The sequence below is a fragment of the Panthera tigris genome, chromosome D1 (assembly GCF_018350195.1).
Source record: "Panthera tigris isolate Pti1 chromosome D1, P.tigris_Pti1_mat1.1, whole genome shotgun sequence".
NCBI classification, from domain to species: Eukaryota; Metazoa; Chordata; class Mammalia; order Carnivora; family Felidae; genus Panthera; species Panthera tigris.
In genome coordinates, this window is record NC_056669.1 from 15,799,079 (window position 1) to 15,821,129 (window position 22,051).

Sequence of the window (22,051 nt, forward strand, 5' to 3'; positions counted from 1 at the left end):
CTAAGAGGGGCCCACATACAAACCGACATGAGGCCAGTCACGCTATGGGGGTGAGGAACGCGACCCTGGGAACTGGAGCCAGGGGACGTGAGTCTTCGCGTCTGATGATGGGTCATCCTGGGGGAAGGCCTTACCTGGGGAGGAGAGACTTGGTTTCCCGCCCAGGCTCTGTCGCTAGCCAACTGTGTGACTCTGGGAGGAACACTTTCCCTCTCTGGATCTCAGTTTTGTAAACAGCCCTTACAGAAAGCGTGGGGGCCTCTTCTAGCTCAACCAGGCCCAGCGGGGGAGGGGCAGCAGGCTCCTGGGCCGATGTGCCCAGCTGTGCCCAGACTGTGGGAAGAATGGCAGGCCTAGACCTAGAGCCTGAGAAGAGATCCTGTCTTGTCCTTGACCCACCCTGTGGCCTTACGCCGATCACCGCCTTGTGGTCCTCAGCTTCTGCTTCAGGACAGTCAGGAGGCTTGGCCAGACGGTTCCCAAGACCCCGCCTGTCTCTGATGTTGTAAAGATCTAGTCTCCCTTCCCGGTCCTTTTGGCCTTCAGGACTTGCCCTAGAGACTCTGAAAGCCCTCCCACCACTAGGTAGTCTCCTATTCCATGGCAGCAGGCAGTGGGCAGGAGGATGGGGTGCCTAAGCCCTGCAGGGGGCGCCAGCAGGAAGTGAAGGAGCCTTGGGAATTGAGAGATTCTTGCACGGGCACCTCTATCTCAGTGGGGGGGGGGGAGGGTGCAGGGAGGGGACAGGAAGCTGGTGGCCAATTCTGAGCACGGGAGTGGGAGCCAGTCCTTCCCCCACGAGGCAGCTCATTCTGCAACATCACAGCTACCTGCCCCAGGCCCCAAGCACCCTGGGCTAAAGAACATCAATTTAAGGGAGATGCCTGAGCCAAATCCAACCCTCCCAGGAAGCAAGCCCAGCTCCAAAGTGCTCTGGGAGAAGAGCCCCCAAATGAGGAAGATGCTGACTCCACCCCAGAAAGAACCTGCCAGAATCCCCAGTGCCTTCTGCTGCTCCTCGGTCCACATTCCCTGCCTCAGTTTCCCTATTTGTTAACTAGAGAAGCACCCTCTCTGACATCCCATCCTTGGAAGGACCCAGGTGCTCTGAAAGACAGACATCCTTTTAAAGCAAGGTGTCTTTGGTTCTGTTAAACACCGGGCACCTCCCTTCTGGCTTCTCTCTCAGGTAGCAGCTGTAATCCTTGCCAAAGTTACAACTACCAATATCAGGATCCTTCTGGAATATTCTAAAATGCAGCTGACCACTAACCGCTGGCAAAGGCCTCCGGGTCAGCGGGGAGTAGACAGAAATGACAAAGAAACCAGAAGAAAAGTAGGAACCAGCCGCGTCAGCATTTCTTTGCCATTCAGAAAGTTGAGGCTTTTCTTATCTGGTAAGCCCCTGGGCACGTGTGTGTGTGTGTGTGTGTGTGTGTGTGTGTGAGAGAGAGAGAGAGAGAGAGAGAGAGAGAGAGAGATGCAGAGACATAAAAACAGGAAGCAAGAGAGAAAAAGACTGTGTCTGGAACAGTAGAGCTCCTGGGCCAGGGGGTCGTCTTTGGTCCTGAACTTAGGGAGATTCGACTGCATGTAAATAGGATAGGGCGGCACTCAGACGGGACATGGACAGCCTGACCCTTCCCCACAGTGATCCTCACCCGTGAAGGTGCATCAGGGGAGTCTCTGACCAGCTGTCATCTATTTTTCCTGAACCCAGAACAGGCAAAAGAAGTGTCTGCCTAATCAGACACAGGTTAGAAAAAGGGGGCAGGAAGGATGGCCCCTCCACCCACGGAAAAAATAACATCAGTGTTAACAGTGGTGGGGACTTAAATGGTTGTCAGCATCCCAGAAATAACCAGGCGCCACCGCCAAGAAGTGGGTGTTCAGCCACCCTGTCCTCAGGGTGCTTTCAAGCTGGATGGAGTCCCCCAGGTTTCCGAGACAAGGCAAACGGGGAAAGAGAGAAGGCATTTGTCAACATGGGCAGAGCAGAAGGACCTCGTCCTTGCTGGGGACCCGGCAATGTCAGTGGGGTTACCAGGAAAGGAGCATCAGGGGGCCCTGTCAGGATCCTGGCAAAGCCTCTCCCGCTCTGCGCCCCCCAAAAAAGCCACACTCAAGGGATGTTCAGGGAGACGATCTGTTTATTGTAGCCAATAGATCCAAGCAATGAGACAAACTGCAAAAGAAACGCGGCAGCTGGGCCCCCGAGGACCGTTGAAGTTTTTCTCCCCACCACCCCTTCCAACCACCCGGTGGCACGTGAAACCTAGAAAGTGCCTAATTTTCTCCTCCAAGGGCACAAAGAGCTAGAAGAACATTCTGTAGTTTGCCTTTGGTGAATCAACTCAAAACATTGAGAAATGATTGTTCCCCTCTCCCCACACCCAGTATAACTTGTGGGGTGGATGCAGTGAGATGTTGTATATTTGTATATATATAATATATCTATACCTATATATAGACTATGTACAAATGCATCAGCAAGCTTCAATAAAGGAAGACATCAGCAAGAGGCACAGCAGGAGACACGGGCTGTCTATCCTTAAGACAAGTAGCAAGGGAAATTTCTGGATTCATCCCTCCATCTAACTGCACCACGCCATTCCCATGGCCTGGGACTGTCTTTGGTGACCTGGCCAGTATTCTCAATTGTCCATCTGCTTAACCTGACCTTGTAAATACTTCCCAGCCCCGCTTCCCCAAGGGGACTTAACGAATCCAATTAATCAGCTTTTCCTTTTTATAAATTGGGAATCACTGTGATTAGTCCCCAGCGAAGGGGCGGACAGCTATTTTCAAAGCCAGTTTCAAGGCACCTCAAGGCATTTCAGTCCTGAAAAAATTGTACTTTGTTCTTATAAGCTAAATCCCATGGGTCGGCCAGCCCAGCTCTTTACAGGGGCCCTTAATTAGGAGGAAGAGACAGACAAGGAGTTCCAAGACAACAGGAGAGGCAGGGGTGGTTGAGAAAAACAGGAGACTGGACCCAGCCGAGAGCGCAGTGACGGAAACACGCAGCCAGAAGTGGGCTTTGCAGGGAGAGGACCAGCTTGCTGGTAGAAACTAGAAAGCAGGAGAGAGAGATAGCAGCCGTGGAAACATGTCACCGGTTTCCCACCTCTACTCGCGCAGAAGCCCCATTTGGTTCCCAACCTCATCGCCCTGGGGGAGGCAGCTCGAGGAGGCCCCTGGAAGAGATTCTAAGCGGCTGCAGGAGAAAGGGCGCATGGGGGTGGGCACCTGGGGCAGAGGTGGCTCCTGGCCCACCTCCATCCGCTCGGGCCTCTGAGGCCCCACTAGGTCAGGGCACTGCAAGGAAGGAACCCGGAAGTCTGGGGCTTCTTTACAGAGAGCTAGGACTTCTTAGAAGAAACCTAGGGGATCGTGCAAAAACTCCCCTAAATGTTAGGAGTCCTGGAAAAAGAAAGCTGCCCCACTTTTCCGATCCTCGGCACAGACTTTCACTGGTCCTGGGAGAGGAGAGCCCTTGAGGGGTTGCCGAAAAGTGAAATCTGCAAGCTGCAGAAGTGCGTCGCCACCTTGGTCTCAGCTGGCATGGGGTGCCCACCGCCCGTCGCTCCCCTCTTCGCTGGTTGGCTCCAAGGATGGGCTGTGTCCGCCTGCCCCAGGCATCCTGGGGGCTTAGCCCACCCCCATTGGCAGTGTGTTGATTGGCAGTTAGGTACTGAGCTGGACTCACCTGACTCAGGCTGTCTGTCCCCCACGCTGTGCCCACTCTTCCTGGCCTACCACCCTGTTCCCTGCGGTATCTTTTCCCCCCTTTCCATCCTTCCTTTCCTTCCCAGGGCCCGGATTCAGGACTTTCTTCCTTCTTCTCCAACTTCAGCCCTGGGAGCAGTGGCTGCACAGGTGGAATGAGATGCACCAAAAAAACCCCAAAAACAAAACAAAACAAAACAAAAAAACTAGTCTTGGCCCCCACGGGGCTGACCTGCAGTTCCCAACTCATCTATGGCTTCGTGTGCCTCCCTGGGGCCCGGCACAGTGCCGGGCACACGGGAGATGCTCAATGAACGGATGCTGAACTGGAATGAATTAAACGGAACCTCCCATATCGTTCTCGCCCCAAATCGGCTATCTGATGGGGAGAGGCAGAGGATGGTCCCCGAGACTGTCCCAGTCCTGTCCTCGCCTCCTTTCCTCAGACTCATTCCTGCCCTGGGCACTGACTTCCTGCGCCTCGGTGGCCTCTGAGCTCCTGGAAAGGCTGGGAAGTGCTGAAGAAGGTCAGCCTGGGGTGGGGGGGAGGGGGGCAGGAGTGGGGCCTTGCCAGCAGCTCTGCCCTCCCACTCCACCCCTCCATCCCGCCACCCCCCCCCCCCGGCCTCAATCACAGCCTGAAGCTGCCACCCTGGGACAGCAGCAGGCCTGGACAGCCCGTCTCCCTCACCTCACCTCCCTCGTGAACCAGCCCGCAGAGGCTCTTCCCACCCAGAAAACTATGGCTCTGTTGGGTCAAACTGGAGACTGAGGAGCCAGAGGAGGAGACGGCGGGACCCTCGGTCTCTGCCAGTTTGAACCTCAGTTTCCCCATTTGTTGTGAGTGGCTTGCCTGGTTGGTCTCTGAGGGTCTTCCAAGGTAGTGTCCACGTCGGCAGCTTCTCTCTGTCTCGCTCCCTCTCCTGAGGCTTAAATAATCAGTCCCTTCCTGATGTGAGTATAATGGCAGTGAAAGTTGGCTCTCCATAAACGCTACTTTCTTCCCCACAGAGGGAGGCCCTGGGGCAGGAAGGGTGGGAGCGACCACAGGATCTCAGAGGCTCCAGGAGCCCCCTCACACTTCCCTCAGGGCGTTTCCTTCCCTGTTTTCTACCAAAAGCCAGCCCAAACCCTGCTAACTGGGAAAGTTTGAATGGAAGGCCTGAACGAAGCCCCCACTCTGCACGTCGGCTCCCCCATCATGGCTCCCGCCCCTCCTCAGCCCCCCACCTTGGCCGCTCCCGGCCTGGGAGGAGTGAGGGTGGTCAGCCTGTGGGAGAAGGCAGCCTGCGGCCAACTCCACTTCACAATGGAGCCCCTGCCCCTTCAGACCTTAGCCGGCTTCGAAATTTGTCTCCTGTTAGTGGGCGACTATGGTGGGACATGACCGCCACCTGGGACGCTACGACCCGCCCGTGACCCAGCTCAGTGACTCTCTGTGCAATGCCCACCAAAACTCCCGAGGGATTGGCAGCTGCCAGAAAACCCCCGAGGCTTCCCTGGTAGCAGCTATGGACGGAGAGGGGGTAAGAGCAGAGTTTCCTGGGCCGAGGCTCGTCTCCACCTGCCCCCAGCCCCTGCTTGCCTTCAGTGCCCAGGAAATGCACGGTCCTCCCTTCATCGTGGCCTCCACCCAAGTGACAGGACCCATCGGCACCCCAGCCTGACCGGGCCACCCGGCCTGGAGCAGCCGGGGAGCACGGCGATGCCACCGCCCAGGCTTTCTCGAGGCAGCACAGGAAAGCCCCTCTGCCACCCGCCGATCCTCCCTGAGGCCCCACCGGACCAGTCCACAAACCGGGCAGGCTGGACAGCTGACCTCCCCCTCCGCCACTGCCCACCCTCCCCGCCTCTCTTTCCAGGACCCTCACACAGGCCTCCTGCCTCCCCTCCGGGACCGGCAGTCTGGAGCCCACTTCCCCCTCCCCCAGGGCCCACGTGTCCCACACCCCATGGCAGGTTTCCCCCGAATGAAAGAGAGGTGGGTCACTCTTGGTGCGGGGTGGGGGACGCGAAGTGAGGGGCTCGGGGGGCCCCGGGTCGGCACTGGGAGCCTGGTTCAAGAGAAGCACACCAAGAGAGGGCAGGCAGGGCACACGGTGCGGGGCAGGGGGAAGAAGACAGGACGCGAGGGAGGGGCGGCCGGGCCGCCGCGTTACTTGGTGCCATCGTCCGCATTGCCCTCTCCGTCTGTCTTGCCCTCCTCCTCTGTCTTCAGGTCATCCGTGCTGAGTTTCTGCTCTTTTTTCCTCCTCACGCACTTTACTACCATCAGCACCAAGATGACCACCGCCAGGAAGCCGCCCACGGAGGCGCCCACGATCACCGCCACCGTGGAGTCCCGCTCAGGGGGCTCTGGAGGACAAGAAACGGACCCACTGAGCCCCGGGGCTGGAAAAGGGGGCCTCCCGCGCCGCCCCCTGCTCCCCACAGTATGTGCGGGGTGGTCCTGACTGGGCGCTCCCCATGGAAAGGACGTTGGTCAAAAGCAAAATCAACCCAGGCCCTTGACCTCCACGGGCCCGCCCCCAAGTCCCCGGGGCACCTAAAAACCCCAGGGGATGACAGTAAAACGCAGGATTTAAGACCACGGATTTTGAGATCGAATCGACCCAAACCTGAGTCCCAACTGCACTCTCCGTTTATGGTGTGACCTTAGGTAACTGACTGATCTGCTCTCAGCCTGTTTCCTCGTCTGTAAAATGGGGACAGTAACGATGCCTCCCCCACTGAGGCATTTTTGACGATGACCTGGGATAGCGCCCACCTCGAGGTCAGCCCTCTCATGGAGACATAGCAAGGGCCCCACGCACGAAAAGCCGCTATTTTCGGATGATGATCGCGACCGAGGTCGCGGTAAGGACTCTCTGAGACGCGGCCCCGGTCCCCAGGGAGCAGCGGAAGAAAAGCGGAGGCCTCCCAGCTGGCACAAGCCCCAGGAGGGCCACGGGCTCTCCAAGGGCACCCCGAGGGCGGCCGGCTGGGATCGGGCTCCCCGCTCTGCCCCCTCGCCCCTCACCTTCCATGAGGACCTGCAGGTAGATCTTGCCGTGGCCCCGGTGGCGGTCGGGCGGGTTCATGATATAGCAGTTGTAGATGCCCTCGTCCTCGAGCTGCACGCTCCTCAGCGTCACCGACACATCGTACTTGCTGGGGTTCCCCGAGAACTCCACGCGGTCTCGGAAACGCTCCAGCTTCAGGTTGATGATCTTCATGCGGAACTGGAGGAACTAGGACAAGGGGCAGGAGGGGAGCTGGATGCATGAGGAGGTGTGAGAAGAGTGGGGGGGGGGGTCCACCCCCATGTGCCTGTCTTCCCGGAAGAGAGGCGGTTACCTCCAGGTCTCTGTCACCCTCTCGGGGCCCCCGCGGGCGGCACGACACGCCTTCTGCCAAAGCCCTCTGGAGCAGACAGCACCCCCCCCCCGTCCCCGGGAATACCAGGGTCCTCATCCAGTGCAGGGACAGGTGGTGGGAAATGGGGGCTTCACTCGCAAGGGCTCCTGCCTCCCCTTTCACCCCCACCCACCTCCTTCCCAGGACTCACCATCTCCTCAGAGCAGTTGCTGCACTCCTGGTAGGTCCAGTTCAGGGAAAACTGTTTGTGGTTCACCGTGTAGCAGGAGTTGAAGGTGCAGGGCAGGCGGGCGTCAGAGCCATTGAGGACGTTGAGGGTGGTAGGTACTGTGATCTCCATGCTCCGCGCTGGTGGCACTGCGGATGAAGCCGCAAGCTGGTAAGGAGTCCGGCTGACAGGGCTGGGGACAGGGCGCAAGCCTTCTGCACCAGGTGGGCGTGGAGAGAGCTCTGGCAGCGGGTGGGGGCCCTTCTGGCTGAAACTAGGGAGTGGGGTCAGGTGGGCCAAGCTCATAAGGGGCACCTGATGTGGCCCTTGGGTAGAGCAAGGCTGGGGTGGAGAGAAACCAAACCGTCTGTTGAGGGTGGGGCAGACAAGTGGCCCTAAGACTTTCCCAGGACCATGTCATGCAGCCATTCCATCCGGCTGTCCTGCCCTAGTCCCACCACTGCCACCTGCTAGCTGAAGACCTCGGACGAGGGGCTCCGTTGTGCCGACCCCGGCTTTCACCTCCTTCCCCACCGCTTCCAGATGTCTCTGCTGAGCCAAAGCCCCTCCAGTGTCCCCCACGGGGTGGAAAGCCTTGAGGATGGATGGAGACTCAGAAGGCCTTGCTCTCTATACCCCAAGGTCGGAGGAAAGCAGTGTTTCCAGCCCAACCCCCGCACCCCCCCCCCCCCCGCCGCTTATCCTCCCCACCCCCCACCGGCCCCTAGCAAACAGGAAAGAAGGCAGACAAGCAGCGGAAGGCTAGAGCCATCCCAGAAAAGTAGGTACGATTCCAAGGGACCAACTGATGGGTCTCCAAGGACAGGAGTCCCTTTGGGAGATGTCAGGCCTGGAAACGCCACAGCAGGGAGCTGATACAGGCTGAGGGGGTGGCAGGGTGGGAACAGCAGGTTTCTGTCACATCCGATAAGCAGCACCAGACCTGGTCCAGAGGAGCTGGGTGCTGGGGCTGAGAAAGTTCTGTCCCACTGAGACATCCTAAGCAGAGCAGAGTCTAGGGGGAGGTGAGGGAACCCAGGCCCTTCCAGCCGAAGCTGCAGGGACCCTCGGAGGGCAGAAAGCCTGGGACACAAAATTTAAGGGGGCGCCCCCCCTTGGGATCAGGCAAAGGCCTCCTTAAACCACACACCGTGGGCACCTCGCCCTAGTCCTGACCTTAAGGCTTGGATTTTCTACCAATATCGTCAAAATGTCATCCCCAAAGATTCCTCTTCTTTAGAGGGGATAAACAGTGACGTTCAGCATCAGCCATTCATTCACTCATTTACCTGATATTTATAAGCCACCCACCATGCCCGCCCCTGCACTTAGCCTAGGCCCTAGGGGACATTGCTGTGACAGGCAGCGTCACTGCTGCGACATGAAGCTTGTGTCCTAGGGAAGGCAACAGACATTAACAAAGAAAAAAATAATAATGTAACTTTAACCTTGGGGGCCAGAACTCAGAGTTAGGATTTTCTTTGGGTGAGATACAAAGCCACCAGGGGCCTGGGGGCAGGGAGTCATGGGCAGAGGGGTGGCTAGGCGGCTGCTGATACAGGAGTAGCATAGACCAGGAGACCCCGTGAGACACGGGGTCCCATGCTGCCTGTAGTCGGCTCGCAGAATGTGGACAAGCCCCTTCACCTTCCAAGCCTCGGTCCCCCCAGCTCTGCAAAACACGGCTGGCCACACCCACCTCCTGGGGTTGCCACCGTAATTTTTCAAATTATGCAATGTAAATTGCATGTAAATGCATTGATGGACAGTCTGTCATCCTACATTCTCAAATTCTGCCCCCTAAACAGGAAGGCCTTCCAGGACAGTCTCCTCCCGGCAGAGGGCAGCCCCTTGGAGTTCCCCCAGGTCTGGCACACAGCCCAGGCCCGGCAGCGGAGGCCCTGCAGTATAGCAGGTTTTTCACGCTGCTGTATAGCACAGACCTGCCGGGCCCCACCACACCAGCAGCCGCATCGCAGCCTGGAAGCCTTCTGTTCAGCCCATCCCTTAGGATGCAATGGCCGGGGCTCTTGGGCGGGACGCTGACGAGCAGGAAATGCAATAAAATGCTGGCCATAGAGGTCACGACTGAGCCTTCGGTGGAGGGATTAGGGGTGCGGAGCCCCCTGCAAGGCCAAGGCTCCGGGGTGTGGGCTGAATACTCACCAGGGGAATACGAGCTGGGGACGCAGGGTGGGCCGGCTGAGAAGAACAAAGCCCAGTTCCCCCATCCCCGCTTTCATCACCATTATGAAAGCACCTAGCACAGCACCGGGCAAGGAGGAGGTGTGCAGAAAATGCCATTGCCGCCCCCGCTCTGCAGAGGCAGAGAGATCTGCAGGGAAGGAACCTGGCAGGGCCTTGTCCTGAGCTTACCTCTTATCCGAGGACGGCCCTGCTTCTCTAGCCCCTTCCAAGTTCTGCTACCTTCCCAGGGCCCCCTACCCCCAAAAGAGCCTCCAGGTGGCCCCAGAAACCAGGTGCTGTGAATCGGGCTGACCTATCCCTGGCCCCTTTCCCACGCCAGCCCACATCACTCAGATTAGAACTTGAACGGCCACAGGGAAGCTCCCTCCATGAGGAAGGAGCCAGCACCCTGCCGCATGGAAGGACAGAGCTGTGGGGAGGCCTTTTCTGGCTGGCAGGAGGGGAGCAGAGGTGCAATGCAGGGTCCCTCTCCTGCACCCCTGCAGCAGGCGCCGGGAGGAACACGCGTGCCCTCTAGTGGTCAGAGAAATCTAGCAAATCCCAACAGCAGAGAGGGATGGGATCACCAAATTAGTGAAAGCCAGGGACAAGCCGGGGCCAGAAGGTGGTTCCTGACTCCAAGGCGCCCACCTCAGCCTGAGTCCCCACCGGGGCTTTAGGCCTTTCACAGATCCAGGCTCCCATTAGAGACGAGGGAGCCATCGTGCAACAAGGTCAGAGCTGTGAGCAAAATCCTGATAAATTCTGCTGCTTCCAGAAAGTAGCCGAGTCCACAACTAGGGCCACAGAAAGGATTTCACAATAACAAAGTGCTTATTTACCGCAGGCCAGATGCTGTTTTATGCATTCCTCATAAGATGCACGCAGGCCTCATTAGATACGTACAATAACCCTAATACCACCCCACTTTCCAGAATATGCAATTGAGCAGAGAGAAGGTACGTGAATAGCCCAAGTGTATAGCTAGTAAGTGGCAAAGCTCAATTTGAACCCAGGCTGCCAAGGTTCCAGACAGGGGTGAGGGGTTGGGGCTGGGTGAGGGTGTGACAAAGCCAGGGACCAGGCCTCCTGCCGTCTCCATGGCAGACCCCGCCCCAAACTGCCAGCCCCCAGCTCGGGGCAGGCTGGCTAGAGGAGAATGGGCCTATTTAAAGGAACCTCCATACAAGGAAGCCCAGTCCTCCTGGTTGCCCCACTTGGGACCAGGTCTGGGTCTCGTGATTACCAACTCACAGAAAGGAAATGGGGATCAACAGGGGTACGGTAAGGATGTGGCTTCTGGTCTTAGTTCCAAAACATCACCAGTGCCCAGCCCTCCCCATTTTCTCCAGGGCGCATCTGGGCACCCCAGGCCCCCTGTTATCGACTGTTCTAACTGAACCATCTCTCAGAGATCACAAAAATTTGCTCACCTCCGGCTGAGCCCTGTCTCCTGCAAAGACAGAAGTGAATTCTCCCACTCCTCTTTCCAACCCTACAGCCCCCTATGAGGTAGGTTTATTTTCTTCTTGCTTAAAAGAGAGAGAATGTGTCTAAGTAGAGAATGTGTCCCCCCAACCTTCTGAGCACACTGTCTCCCGGGGCAGCCCCTGCATCCCAGGAGAGCGTGGCACCCAGATCCTGCCTCCTGCATTCAGACCCTCCCCCCTCCCCGTGCCAGGATCTCCCCCTCCAAGCCCAGTCTAAGCCACCCCCCCACCCCCGCCCCCGCGCAGCATGAGCAAGCTGTCCTCATCACCCCTCCGCTGGCTCCCTGTTGCTTTCGGGATCATGCGCAGGCTCCTGGGCACAGCTTCCAAGCCCTCTGCCATCTGGGGCCAACCTAGGTCCTGGCCTCCTCTCCCGCCAGCTCCTGAATCCATGCTTCCTCCACTTCAGTGATCCCTGACTTCTTACTTTTCCCAGCGACTCCACCTTCTCTCACCCCTCCAGGCCTCTTACATTCCTTTTTAAATCTGTTCGGGAAACTCGTTCACCCTTCTACACCCCTTGCATAGCCTACACTTCCCGGCTTATAAGGCATACCTCCGCGGCAGCGGCCCCCGTCCCTACCGCTTCCACTTGTACACGACCGGGAGGCAGAACGGCATAGTGGCCAAGTGGTCTGATCTCAGGCGAGGTAGTTAACCTTCCAGACCTCAGTTTTCTCATCTGTTAAAAGGGGGGGGCAATAATAGAACCTAACTCCTAGGGCTGCCGTGAGGAGTAAGTGGCTTGCTAACATGTAAAGCTCACAGCTGCCTGGGACGTAGTCAGCGCTTGACAAAGTTTAGCTGCTGTTATTGCTATCGTTGTCATGATTGTTATGATTATGACAGCACCTATGATGTGGCGTTGTTATTGTTTATGTGCCTGTGTCTCTCACGAGGCTCCAGGGCTGATTTTTAGTCACCTTGGTATCCCTGGACCCAGAACAGTGTGTGACACACAGATGGGCACTCCGTAAAAGTCTGCAGAAGGAAGGAAAGGCACTCTCCCCTCTGTGTCTGGACCCCTGCCCCCAGCAGCAAAGTGCAGCGGGCGTGACTGAGGACCAGACTCCACTTTCTAGGCCTTGCCTAACATAACCCAGACTTTGGTAACCGGGCTGGGGCTGCAGAGCCAATGGTCTTAAGAAAAACTCCGGGAAGTCCAGTCACGTGGATTGCGTCTAGCTAAAAACTAGTCCCACCTGTTTCTGTTGTGTGTGCGGCAGGTTGCCCAGCTGGTCCCCTTCCCCGTGACCAGCTGTATAGTCATTCTCACAAACCCTGCCCCTGATGCGGCCCCTCCCTTGTCATTTGTTCCCCCATCTTGGAGACCGATGCCATTACAACCGCCAAAGTTCCATCTTCCACCTGAACCCCTTAGCCTGGGAATGCCAGAGCATACCCCATCTTAGCATCAGTCAAGTTCGAGTTCAAGATCCCCATTCCTGCATTCTCTACCACCCAGGTTCGCCAGGGCTCTAGCTTCCTCCCACCACGACCTCACAACCCCCACTCCCTGACCTCTTCCCTCCAGACCCCATCCTCCCCTAAGACACACCCTGGTCCTGGTCCCAGAGCCGCCTTCCTTTCTTCACTCTCACAAGACTGCCCCTGCCTGCAGGAAGCTCTCCTTAACTCCAAAAGGAGTCACCTGTCCTCCATCCCTGGCTCCTTACACACAGGCCATCCACCCAATTCCTCATCTTTTGGCCTGCACTTGATGGAGATTCTTTGATCAATTATTGTTAATATAGCAGTACCGCTTCTTGAACATTGGGGGCAGTAGAACTCAACAACTAAGTACCCGTAGTCAGACAAAAGGTTCAAATCTCAGCTCGTCTTATTCTAGTCGTGTGACTTCAAGTTATTTAATTTCAGTCATTTGGTTAATTTCTCTGTGCCTGTTTCGTCATCTGTCACAGGAGGATCATAACAGTGTCTACCTCGCATGATTACCGATTATCGCGAAGACTAAATAAGACACACAGCGCGCGGGTGCTTGAAAACATTCACAAAGTTCAGCTATTATTGAGCACCTGCTTTGTGCCAGACTCACAAAACACCCAGGCCCTCTCCAGTTTACCCATGAAAGAACTGAGGCTCAGGAGGGTCTAGTCACTTGCCTATGCTCATGAAGTAAATGGCCAAGATGGCTTTAAACCCAGATCTGATTCCCAGGCTCGCCCTCTTTGTACTGCCTGAGCTTCCATAACATTCCTGCTCTGTTGTTAATATGTCCAGTAACTCCGCAAAGCCAATAGGCCATATCATACAAGCTGCCAGGGGCTTTGTGTTGTCTCTGTCTAGCACTCTTGCCCAATATCCAACACAGCAAACCAAGAAACAGAGAAACAGAGAAGGAGGGAAGGAGGGAGGGAGGGAAGGAGGGAGGGAGGGAGGGAGGGCAGAAGAGGGATTTTGCGATTGGGGATATCCCCACTGACAATCCTTGGACTTGACCAACTGCTACACCAGCAATGAGTAAGTTTAGGAGCAAGAATGAAACTACCCACAAAGCAGGCTTGCAAATCACTTTGGAGCCCACCTCCTCACCAGGAAGTCATGAGGGGTCAAGTAAGAAATTAACATTTGGATCACTTGACATGGCAGTCTCCAAGGCTGGGCTGGTCTTGAAGCCACACTCAGCCCATGAGTTCCTTTTTTTTCTTCTTCTTCTTTTTCTTTTTTTCCTGAGTCCTTCACCTGACCCCTCCCCCACTCCGTCTGGCCCAAGTCAGAGGCCACCATCAGCTTCAGAAAGTGTCTTCCCAATACAGAGACCATACCCCAAGCCAACTTGCCACCTGCACCCCCACACATTTCAACAAATCAATGGTACAGATTTCCAGGAAACAAGACCCAGACTCAACTTTCTACCCCCGGCTCCCCAAGCATTCTTTCCTAATATCCTAAATCCACCAGCTTCCAAAGATCAAGGTCCACAAAAGAAGCCCCTTAAGGGAGCATTAAGGCCCAGGACCCCACATCTGCAGCAGCTGAAAAAAAATCCACGAGGAGACTTGGCAGATCAACCTATCTTTTGCCCCCACCCCCACATAAGTCCGTTTTAGGGAAATCCAAAGAAAAACCACCCCCTGTGATAACTGTCACCCCCAAGGAACACTCAGATCCCCCGACCCAACATTTCTGTGGCCAAGTCATACCCGTGTTATGCAGTCCTCAGCAATGTCTCCCCCGGTCCCCCGGTACCTCCCTTCCCAAGGACAAGAAGGGAAACTCAAGCAATGTCTTCTTTTCTGCCCCCCAGCCCCCACCCTCTTCCAGCTGCGGCTACACTTCTGGACCCTCAGGAGCATGCAAATGTGTCGTCTAACTTACCCAAAGAGAAAAAGAGACTGAGCCCCGTGAGACTGAAGGCAGGGCGAGGTAGCCAGGCATCTCTGTGCATTTTCAGAGACTGAGATGTTAGTCGGGTGGGATATGGGAGAGGGTGGTTTGAGGGGCCGAGGACTACAAGGGAGGAATGGTTAGATGCTAAAAAAAAATGCACAGATGTACTTCAAAGACACATACAACATTAAGGAAGCTTTATTTCCATCTCTCTAATATGGCCGGCTTATATGTTGCTGCTAAAAAGAGAGAGGGAGTGTGTAAGGGAGAGAGAAAAAAGGGGGATGGAGTAAATTTTGTGGTTGGTGGATTTTGAAAAGCAGGTGGGAGGGCATAAAAAAAGTCTTTCTGAAAAGGACAAAGTTCCCAGGAATTTTTCCCCTCAAAAACAAGAACTAAAGCAAATCCTGCTTTTCTTCTTCTTCTTCTTCTCCTCCTGAATGATTGTTGGGTTTTGAAAGCTGTTAGAGGAGCTCATTCATTTCAAAACTGCTGTAAAGGGGGGAACTCTTTTTGTCATTTAAAGACACCCAAAAAAGGACATGTTTGTTTTGTGTTATTTGGAAAGGGTTCAGGGAAGTGAGTTGGAGAGACTTTCAGGAAGTAAGGGCTTCCTCATTTTTCTACCATTTCCACTGAAAACAGAACATGTCAAAACAGGCTGATGCAAAACCACCTGAGACTTTACAATCCAATGTAATACGAACCTTTGGGAATCCTGATATCCGATCAAATCAACAGTGAAAAGACATTTTTTGAGACAATTGGGAAAAAATAAATATGGACTGGGTATTAAATTATATTAATAATAATTCTTGGAGCTCCTGCGTGGCTCAGTCGGTTGGGCGTCCGACTTCGGCTCAAGTCATGATCTCACGGTTCGTGGGTTTGAGCCCCGCTTCGGGCTCTGTGCTGACAGCTCAGAGCCTGGAGCCTGTTTCGGGTTCTGTGTCTCCCTCTCTCTCTGCCCCTCCCCTGTTCACGCTCTGTCTCTGTCTTAAGAATAAATAAACATTAAAAAAAATTTTTTTAAATAATAATAATTCTTAATTTTGTTGAACGTGGTAACAATATTGTGGTTTTGTTCTTGCACATCTTTATCTGTTATACATACTGGAGTGTTTATAGGTGAAATGATACGGTGACTGGAATTTGCTTTAAGATATACCAGGGGGAAAAATTGGGGGAGGTGACACAAGACAGGACATCGCTGTTGATTATTGAAACCGGCGACCGTTGCAAAGGGCTCATTGTACAGGTCTCTCTTCTGATGTGTATGTTTGAAAACTTTTGGAAAAGGAAGGCAAAAATCAACAAGGAGGAGAACTTGGGGTGAAGTCCCAAGATGGCCCTGAACACAGCAGGTGGCCCCAGCTCTTCTGGGGAGACATTTAAATAGAACAAAGACTCCTGTGTGGCAGTCCCTCACACTTGTGATGGGCCATTGGGCCATGGGCAAGAGGAAGCAATTAAAATCCTTATGCACTGGGGCGCCTGGGTGGCTCAGTCGGCTGAGCATCCGACTTCGGCTCAGGTCACCATCTCACTGTCCGTGGGTTCGAGCCCCGCGTCGGGCTCTGTGCTGACGGCTCAGAGCCTGGAGCCTGTTTCAGATTCTGTGTCTCCCTCTCTCTCTGCCCCTCCCCCGTTCATGCTCTGTCTCTCTCTGTCTCAAAAATAAATAAACGTTAAAAAAAAATAAATTAAATAAAAAAAATAAATAAAATCCTTATGCACTAATTCTGTGCCAAGAACTTTACATGTGACATCTCAACTGAACTGTAACTCTGGGCCAGGTGATTTCTTCTTCTCTTTTTTTCACTGTAAATTAGGAAACTGATGATGTGGGAAACGGAGGCAGAAGGAAATGGCAGATAAAATTAAATGTCCTGGGGGTGCCGGGGTGGCTCAGTCGGTGGAGCATCCGACTCTTGATTTGGATCATGATCTCACAGTTCACGGGATCCAGCCCCACACAGGGCTGCACACTGACAGCACGGAGCCTGCTCGGGATTCTCTCTCTCCCTCTCTCTCTGCCCCTCCCCTGCTAGCGCTCTGTCTCTCAGAATAAATACATTAAAAAAATTAAATTCCCTTATAACCTGCAGCCCGTTGATAAATACTCGAGGCAGGCGGAGTAGAACATGCCTCCAGGAACTCCCTTCTGTCTTAAGGTTCATGCTTGGCTAGAGGCAAAAACGACCTGAGCTTGACAATAGCTAGGCCTCCGCTCTCCTGTGAGTCTTCTTTGGTATATAAACTTTGGAAACTCTCCCTTGCCTTTGCCTCCCCTGGCTCCCAAGTCTATAATCAGTCTCTTCTCATGGTCCCGGGACAGCTCTTTCTGCCCAGGGTCCCGTCCCCGTGCTTTAACGGAGTCACCTTTTCTGGCACCAAAGACGTCTCGAGAATTCTTTCTTGGCCATCAGCTCTGGACTGCCACCTGTCCCAGGCCCCGTCGCTGCGGCGGACAGAACCGAACCCACCCCAGTTTACGTATGGTCGTCAAGGGCAGAGGCAGAGGCAGGACGCAAGCTGAGGCCTGTGTGAAACACTGGGTTCTCCCGGTACTCTACATGGCCCACCGTGGAGATGCAAGTCCTTCTCTCGGGTTGTTCAGAGACGTGGGAAAGAGAAGACCGAAGACCGGAAGGGACGTAGCAAGGAACCTTTGCATAGGATGCAAGAGGAAGGTGCCCCAAGCAGGGTGTGGAGGAACCGAATGGGAGCTGGGAGCAGCACTTGGCAGGAAAATCTAGCCGCAGCCGCTAGGCTGGGAGAGGCCAGGTGGCCAGGGTTGGGTGCCAGTCGCTGAAGGCAGAGGGGTAGAGAGAGAGGAGAGGTCGCCTAGGGAAAACTGTCCTCCAGTGGCCACGGCCGGTCCCCATCCCTGCTGCCCTCTGGCCCGGGCCTCCTTGCTGCAGCGGCCGGGCTCCTAGGTGTGCAGGGAGGGAGAGGAGGGAGAGACCTCGCCACCAGCCCGGGGCCTCCACTCTGCCGGTCCCGGTCTGTGTCTGCGGAACAGCCACTCAGCCACCCGTGCTGCCGCAGGCACATGTCAGCCAGAGAGTTTTGGTTTGACGTAGCCGGCCTCCTCCTTTTCCTTAATGCAGTCGAGGGAGCCCGTGAGGCTCAGGGAAGCAGCTTACTCGGCTCATTGGGTCTCACGCAGGGACCAGAAACTTCTATCCTGGCTGGGGACATAAGATAAGACGCGTCTCTCTGCTTCTCTCCAAAATGTGGCTAAGAGAAACCAGGTGCGTGATTTATAACAGGACGGCCTTTGAGCGACTCAGTCCTCCAGGACTCAGGGTCAAACGAGATCAGGGGGGCGGTGGCCTGTGGCAGGGTCCCGAGGGAGGAGACAGGCCTGGCAACCGTTCATGGCTCACTCGGGCCTCCCAAGGCCCATTTGCGCCAAAAGCGTAAAGCTTCCCCAGAAGCCAGTGAAAGGCTGGGAAGCTGAAACTCAAAGAGGTATTTTGCGGAGTGTAGACACCAGTATCAAAGACGGGCTATTTGAGGAGTGAAGCCCTGCTTTTGGCATTTCTACCCGGTGCCATTTACCCCTAACTTTTTACTGGACAACACCCCATCACCCACCCTGCTGGGAGAAGCCGTGTTCTAAATAACCCAAAGGAAGGTGGTTTCCTTTCGCCCTTGGAATGCCTCACTGAGGCTACCGAGAGCCTCCCTAGGTAGTTCGCCTGAAAGCCTGACTTCTCGAAGTGTGGTTGGTCCTTGGACCGGCACCCTCAGCATCACATGGGAGCTCCTTAGAAATGCAGACTCCCAGGCCGCACCTCACACCTAAGAAACCACAATCTGCATTTTTAATAAGATCTCCGGGTGATTCTTGAGCACATTAAAGTCCTGACTTCAACTCGTATTAAAAGGTTGGCATCCCGTGAGCCATGGGCGGTGAGAAGCCAGGTTCGGGGGTTGGGGAGAAGGGATTGGTAAGCAGGGACAAGCTTAGGAGGAAATGTTGGTCTCAGGATCTGCAGAGCACCCAGCTGCCCGATGAGAAACCACCAAGGAAGGGACTCCTCGTTACTCACCTCTCTTCTCCGCCCCGTGCCCTTCTGCAGCCATTGCACACCAGGTGGTTTCTCTGACCCAGGACTTCACACCTCGGTGTCCTTGCCTTCGCTGTCTCCTCTTCCCGGAAGGCCCTTCCTCTCTGGTCTGTTCAGCAGCCTCCTAGTCTTTCTTCAAAAAGCGGCTACCAACTCACCCGCTCTTTGTCTTCTTCGTACCTCGTCTCTCTATGCAGAGACGTAGAGACGTAGACGCCTGTGACGCGGGGTACATTCCCTCGTTTGTGTATCAGCTCTCTCGCTCAGCAGACTCAAATATCTATTCCGTGTCCCCCACGTACTAGGACTAGAAGCTAGAGACTCTGACGTGAATGAGATACAGCTCACCCTCGGAGAGCTCACGTTCTAGATAGGGAGACAAAGGTGTAAGCGTCCCTCTCCAGGGGGCACAGGAACAAAGGCACGCCTGGTATTGCCTGGGTGTCAGAAAATATTGTCACCTTTTGTTTACACATCTTACCCCCCCAACTAAACTACAGCTCTTTAAGGACAGGGACTGGGTCTTATTTGGAGTTTGAGCTAAGCCTCTACTGGTCCCTGAGCACATGAGAATAAATGTCTACATCTGGGGAGAGGGCAGAAACTCCGTCAGCCAGAACTTATGCGGCCAAGGCATGGTAGGACCCGAACGGGAGGCCTCCCGGTACATGCTGTTCCACGCCATTTCCACGAATCCTATTTAACAAGGGATGGACCCACGTGGTCACAGGAGAGATGTAAAGAAAAGACACACAAAGCAGGATCTCTAAAAGCTTAAGATCTCTTGGAGAAAATAAAGCCTCACACTCGTAAAACAAACAGAGAACATGAGGAGATAAAATCTGGTAAGTGTAGAGACATCCGGGAAGATGGGAGAAATAATCCACTCAGGCAGGACTGAAGCAGGGCCTTGAAAGAATGTTGATTTGGGCAGGCAGAAAGGGAAAGGGAGTTCCAGGCAGGGAAACACCCAGAGCAAAGGGTCAGAAGCAAGAAAGACAAAGGTATATGGAGCAGAGGGTTCCGTCATGAAAAGAAAATGAGAGGCATGGATGGGTGGACAAAATGGCACCCAAACCCAGGAGGCCATGAACACATGATCTGAAAGTCCTGGGAGAGGCAAATCTCTGTTGTTTGCACCATCTACAAAATAGGAAAGGTCTCTGGTCTCTGAGAAAACTCTGAGTTCCCTTATTTTTTGATAAAGAAGGTACGTTTGGGAGTTGAGTTTTACAGAAGTGGCGATGGACTGCCTCATCTCCCTTGAGGAAGAACAGACCACATTTGCAAACCAGCTGGCTAAGACCAAAGGTCAGTAGTGCTTAGAACCCGTGTTTATGCTTAGTAAGAGGATAACTGGTCTGTGTGGGGACAAAACTTGCAACCGAGGGTTCTTTGGCTCTGAGTAACTAAGTCAGGGGCAGCGAGACCCCTCCCAAACACACACACACACACACACACACACACACACACACGCACAGCGCTAGTATTTTATCAAACAAACTGCCAGTGTAGACATGTAACCATATTGACTGGCCAAAAGGAGAAAAAGTGGGTGGCAAGGGGAACGAAGACAAAAGGGCTGGCGGAAGCTGCAGCCCTTTCCGGGAGGTAGGTCTCCAGGTTCCCAGTGGACAGGCTGAAGTGTTTTCAGTTCTGGTAGCCAAGCTCTGAGGCTGCTAGCTTCTCTATTATTCATGGGTGGCCCCACCCGCTCTACTCCTTCAAGGCCAATTTCTGTTGGCAAAAGCCTGCATACTTCTGGAAGCCTTTGAACATGGGAGCATCTGGTGTTCTAGGGACTTAAAATAGTACAAATTCAAGTAACAAAACTGCTTGCTAAAAGGTCTACAACAAGGAGATCCAGCTTGCGTGTTTCCAGCAGCTCTCCCACCGTCCAAACGTGCCCCCTGGGAGCTGTGCAAAACCCTCCCCTCAGCTCAGCTTCGGAGCCCTCTCTTCCTTTGGGTGGGATAGAGGGGTTCGGGGTGTGCGGGGTTCAAGCACTTCCTGCCCACAGAAATAAAAGGTAACGAGAGATGGGGACGGAATCATTAGAAGACAATCCAACCGAGGAGGAACTCATTGGAAGGGGATGGAGGGCCCACGCCAGGCACTGGCACCTAAACCACCTCATCTAGTCGCCACAAAAAACCCTCTGGGTCTCCATTTTATGTATCGGGAAACAGCCTCAAAATCCTGAGTCAACCAATTGCCATATCGAAGAAAGAACAAAAGGCAGAGCCAGGGTTGAACCAGGCTTGTTTGAGCTCGAAGCCCATTCCCTCTTCCATTTGCCTTCATGCTCCTGGATTGAATAGAGAACCGCCCGCAGGAGGAGGGCATGAGGGAGCAGGCAGCTCTTCCGATGGTCCCCACGGGGCCGTTATAGTTTTAGGCAAAATTAGTATTTGACAGCTGTGGATTTCCACTCTCAACCTTGACTTGAGGCCTGTGTGTAAATGAGACATTTGTGGGGAGGTCGGGCTGAGAGACAGAAGGAGGCTTCCTCTTCCCCCTCCTCAATTACAGTTGTTCTACCCAGAATGGAAACCAAACTTTGAAGGAATCAACTTCCAGTTCGGGCACGTGGAACTCTGGAGGGGGCGTGCCCCCACTTCCCCGACCCCAGCGCCCTCCGCAGGAGCGTGTGGGTAACTGCACATCCCACCCTCCAGCTCTTACCCTAATTTATTCTCTTTGACCCAGAACGTCAGATGTTAAAATCACCATCCGTCCACCTAACTCTGTACCCCGAAGGTCCTCATCCTCTGCAGATAATATTTGAGGAAGTGGAAAGTGGGCTCTCCTTAGCCCAGGAGAGCATGTTACTTAATAGCCCAGAAATGAGATCACTTCCTCTCCATGAATCCTTAGGATATGAAAGAGTCTCTCCGTTCACTCTACTTATCATGGCAATACGTGTCACTTCTCTGATAGGTCTTGGACAGGATGCACGTATTGCAAAGTATTGACATCCTCCTTATTTAGAGCTAACAGGTGAGAAGGAAACATTTAACGACTCTTAGCCATGCTGCACAAGAACGAAAATGAGGCTACAGGCCTCGGAGTAGACACCCAAGAACAGTTGGTAAAAGAGAAAGAGGCAATAATGGGCGTGTAATGAGAGGGTCCTGATGTATGGAGAGTCAGGGGAATCCTTCAAAAATGCAGCTGCACTTGAGACTGGACCAGAACTCCACTCCCTGAAGGGCTAAGCGGGAAGGATGGGGTACAGAGAACGAGGAAGGGCCTCGGCAGTCGGAGAAAGGAGGCCTGAGCAGAGCCCAGGCTAGAGACGGGAGCCCAGAACCAAAGGATCTTTGAAACGAACCTCATTAAATCTTACAATGGTACCAAACGTATAGGGACCTCCCCCTTCCGACCAAGAGTTAACTCGGCGGCCGTCTACTTTTGGCAAACCAACAAGCTCCACTTTTGAAAAAGACAGACAGATGCCCAAACTCCACCAAGGATGCCTCCGGTGAGGCCCAGGAAAGAGCCACCAGCCATCCTGATACCAGCCAGGCCAACAGCTGCCGGGTTAAATCCTTGAGCCACATTCATTCCAACCCATTCACTCCAACCCATTCACTCCAACCCATTCACTCCCACACTGTCCCAGGGCCAAAACTGGCCTGCAGTCACTT

The 22,051-nt window shown here is 54.3% G+C and overlaps 1 protein-coding gene across 3 annotated transcripts; it reads right to left on the reverse strand.

Annotated features, from left to right (window-relative positions):
* Nucleotides 1-4,355: 4,355 nt before the first annotated feature.
* SCN2B (sodium voltage-gated channel beta subunit 2) lies at nt 4,356-22,035 on the reverse strand. Of its 3 annotated transcripts, none has more exons than XM_042959512.1 (4): nt 18,384-22,035; nt 7,277-7,443; nt 6,749-6,959; nt 4,356-6,084 (listed from the first exon to the last, which is right to left on the reverse strand). In XM_042959512.1, exons 1-4 carry the CDS (start codon nt 18,415-18,417, stop codon nt 5,885-5,887), a joined length of 612 nt encoding a protein of 203 aa, XP_042815446.1. In that variant the 5' UTR covers nt 18,418-22,035; the 3' UTR covers nt 4,356-5,884. The 3 variants fall into 3 exon arrangements, with proteins under 3 accessions (XP_042815446.1, XP_007080463.1, XP_042815445.1); XM_007080401.3 differs by lacking the exon at nt 18,384-22,035 and adding an exon at nt 14,311-15,092; XM_042959511.1 differs by lacking the exon at nt 18,384-22,035 and having other exon boundaries at nt 7,277-7,920.
* Nucleotides 22,036-22,051: the final 16 nt, after the last annotated feature.

Bases quoted from the DNA above. Each gene is read 5' to 3' on its own strand.
- SCN2B (XM_042959511.1), bottom strand. From the start codon at position 7,600: ATGAGCTTGGCCCACCTGACCCCACTCCCTAGTTTCAGCCAGAAGGGC. The intron at 6,960-7,276 runs GTGAGTCCTGGG...CCCTTGTCCTAG, and splicing joins GCAACTGCTCTGAGGAGATG to TTCCTCCAGTTCCGCATGAA. The intron at 6,085-6,748 runs GTGAGGGGCGAG...CTTGTCCTCCAG, and splicing joins CCTGCAGGTCCTCATGGAAG to AGCCCCCTGAGCGGGACTCC.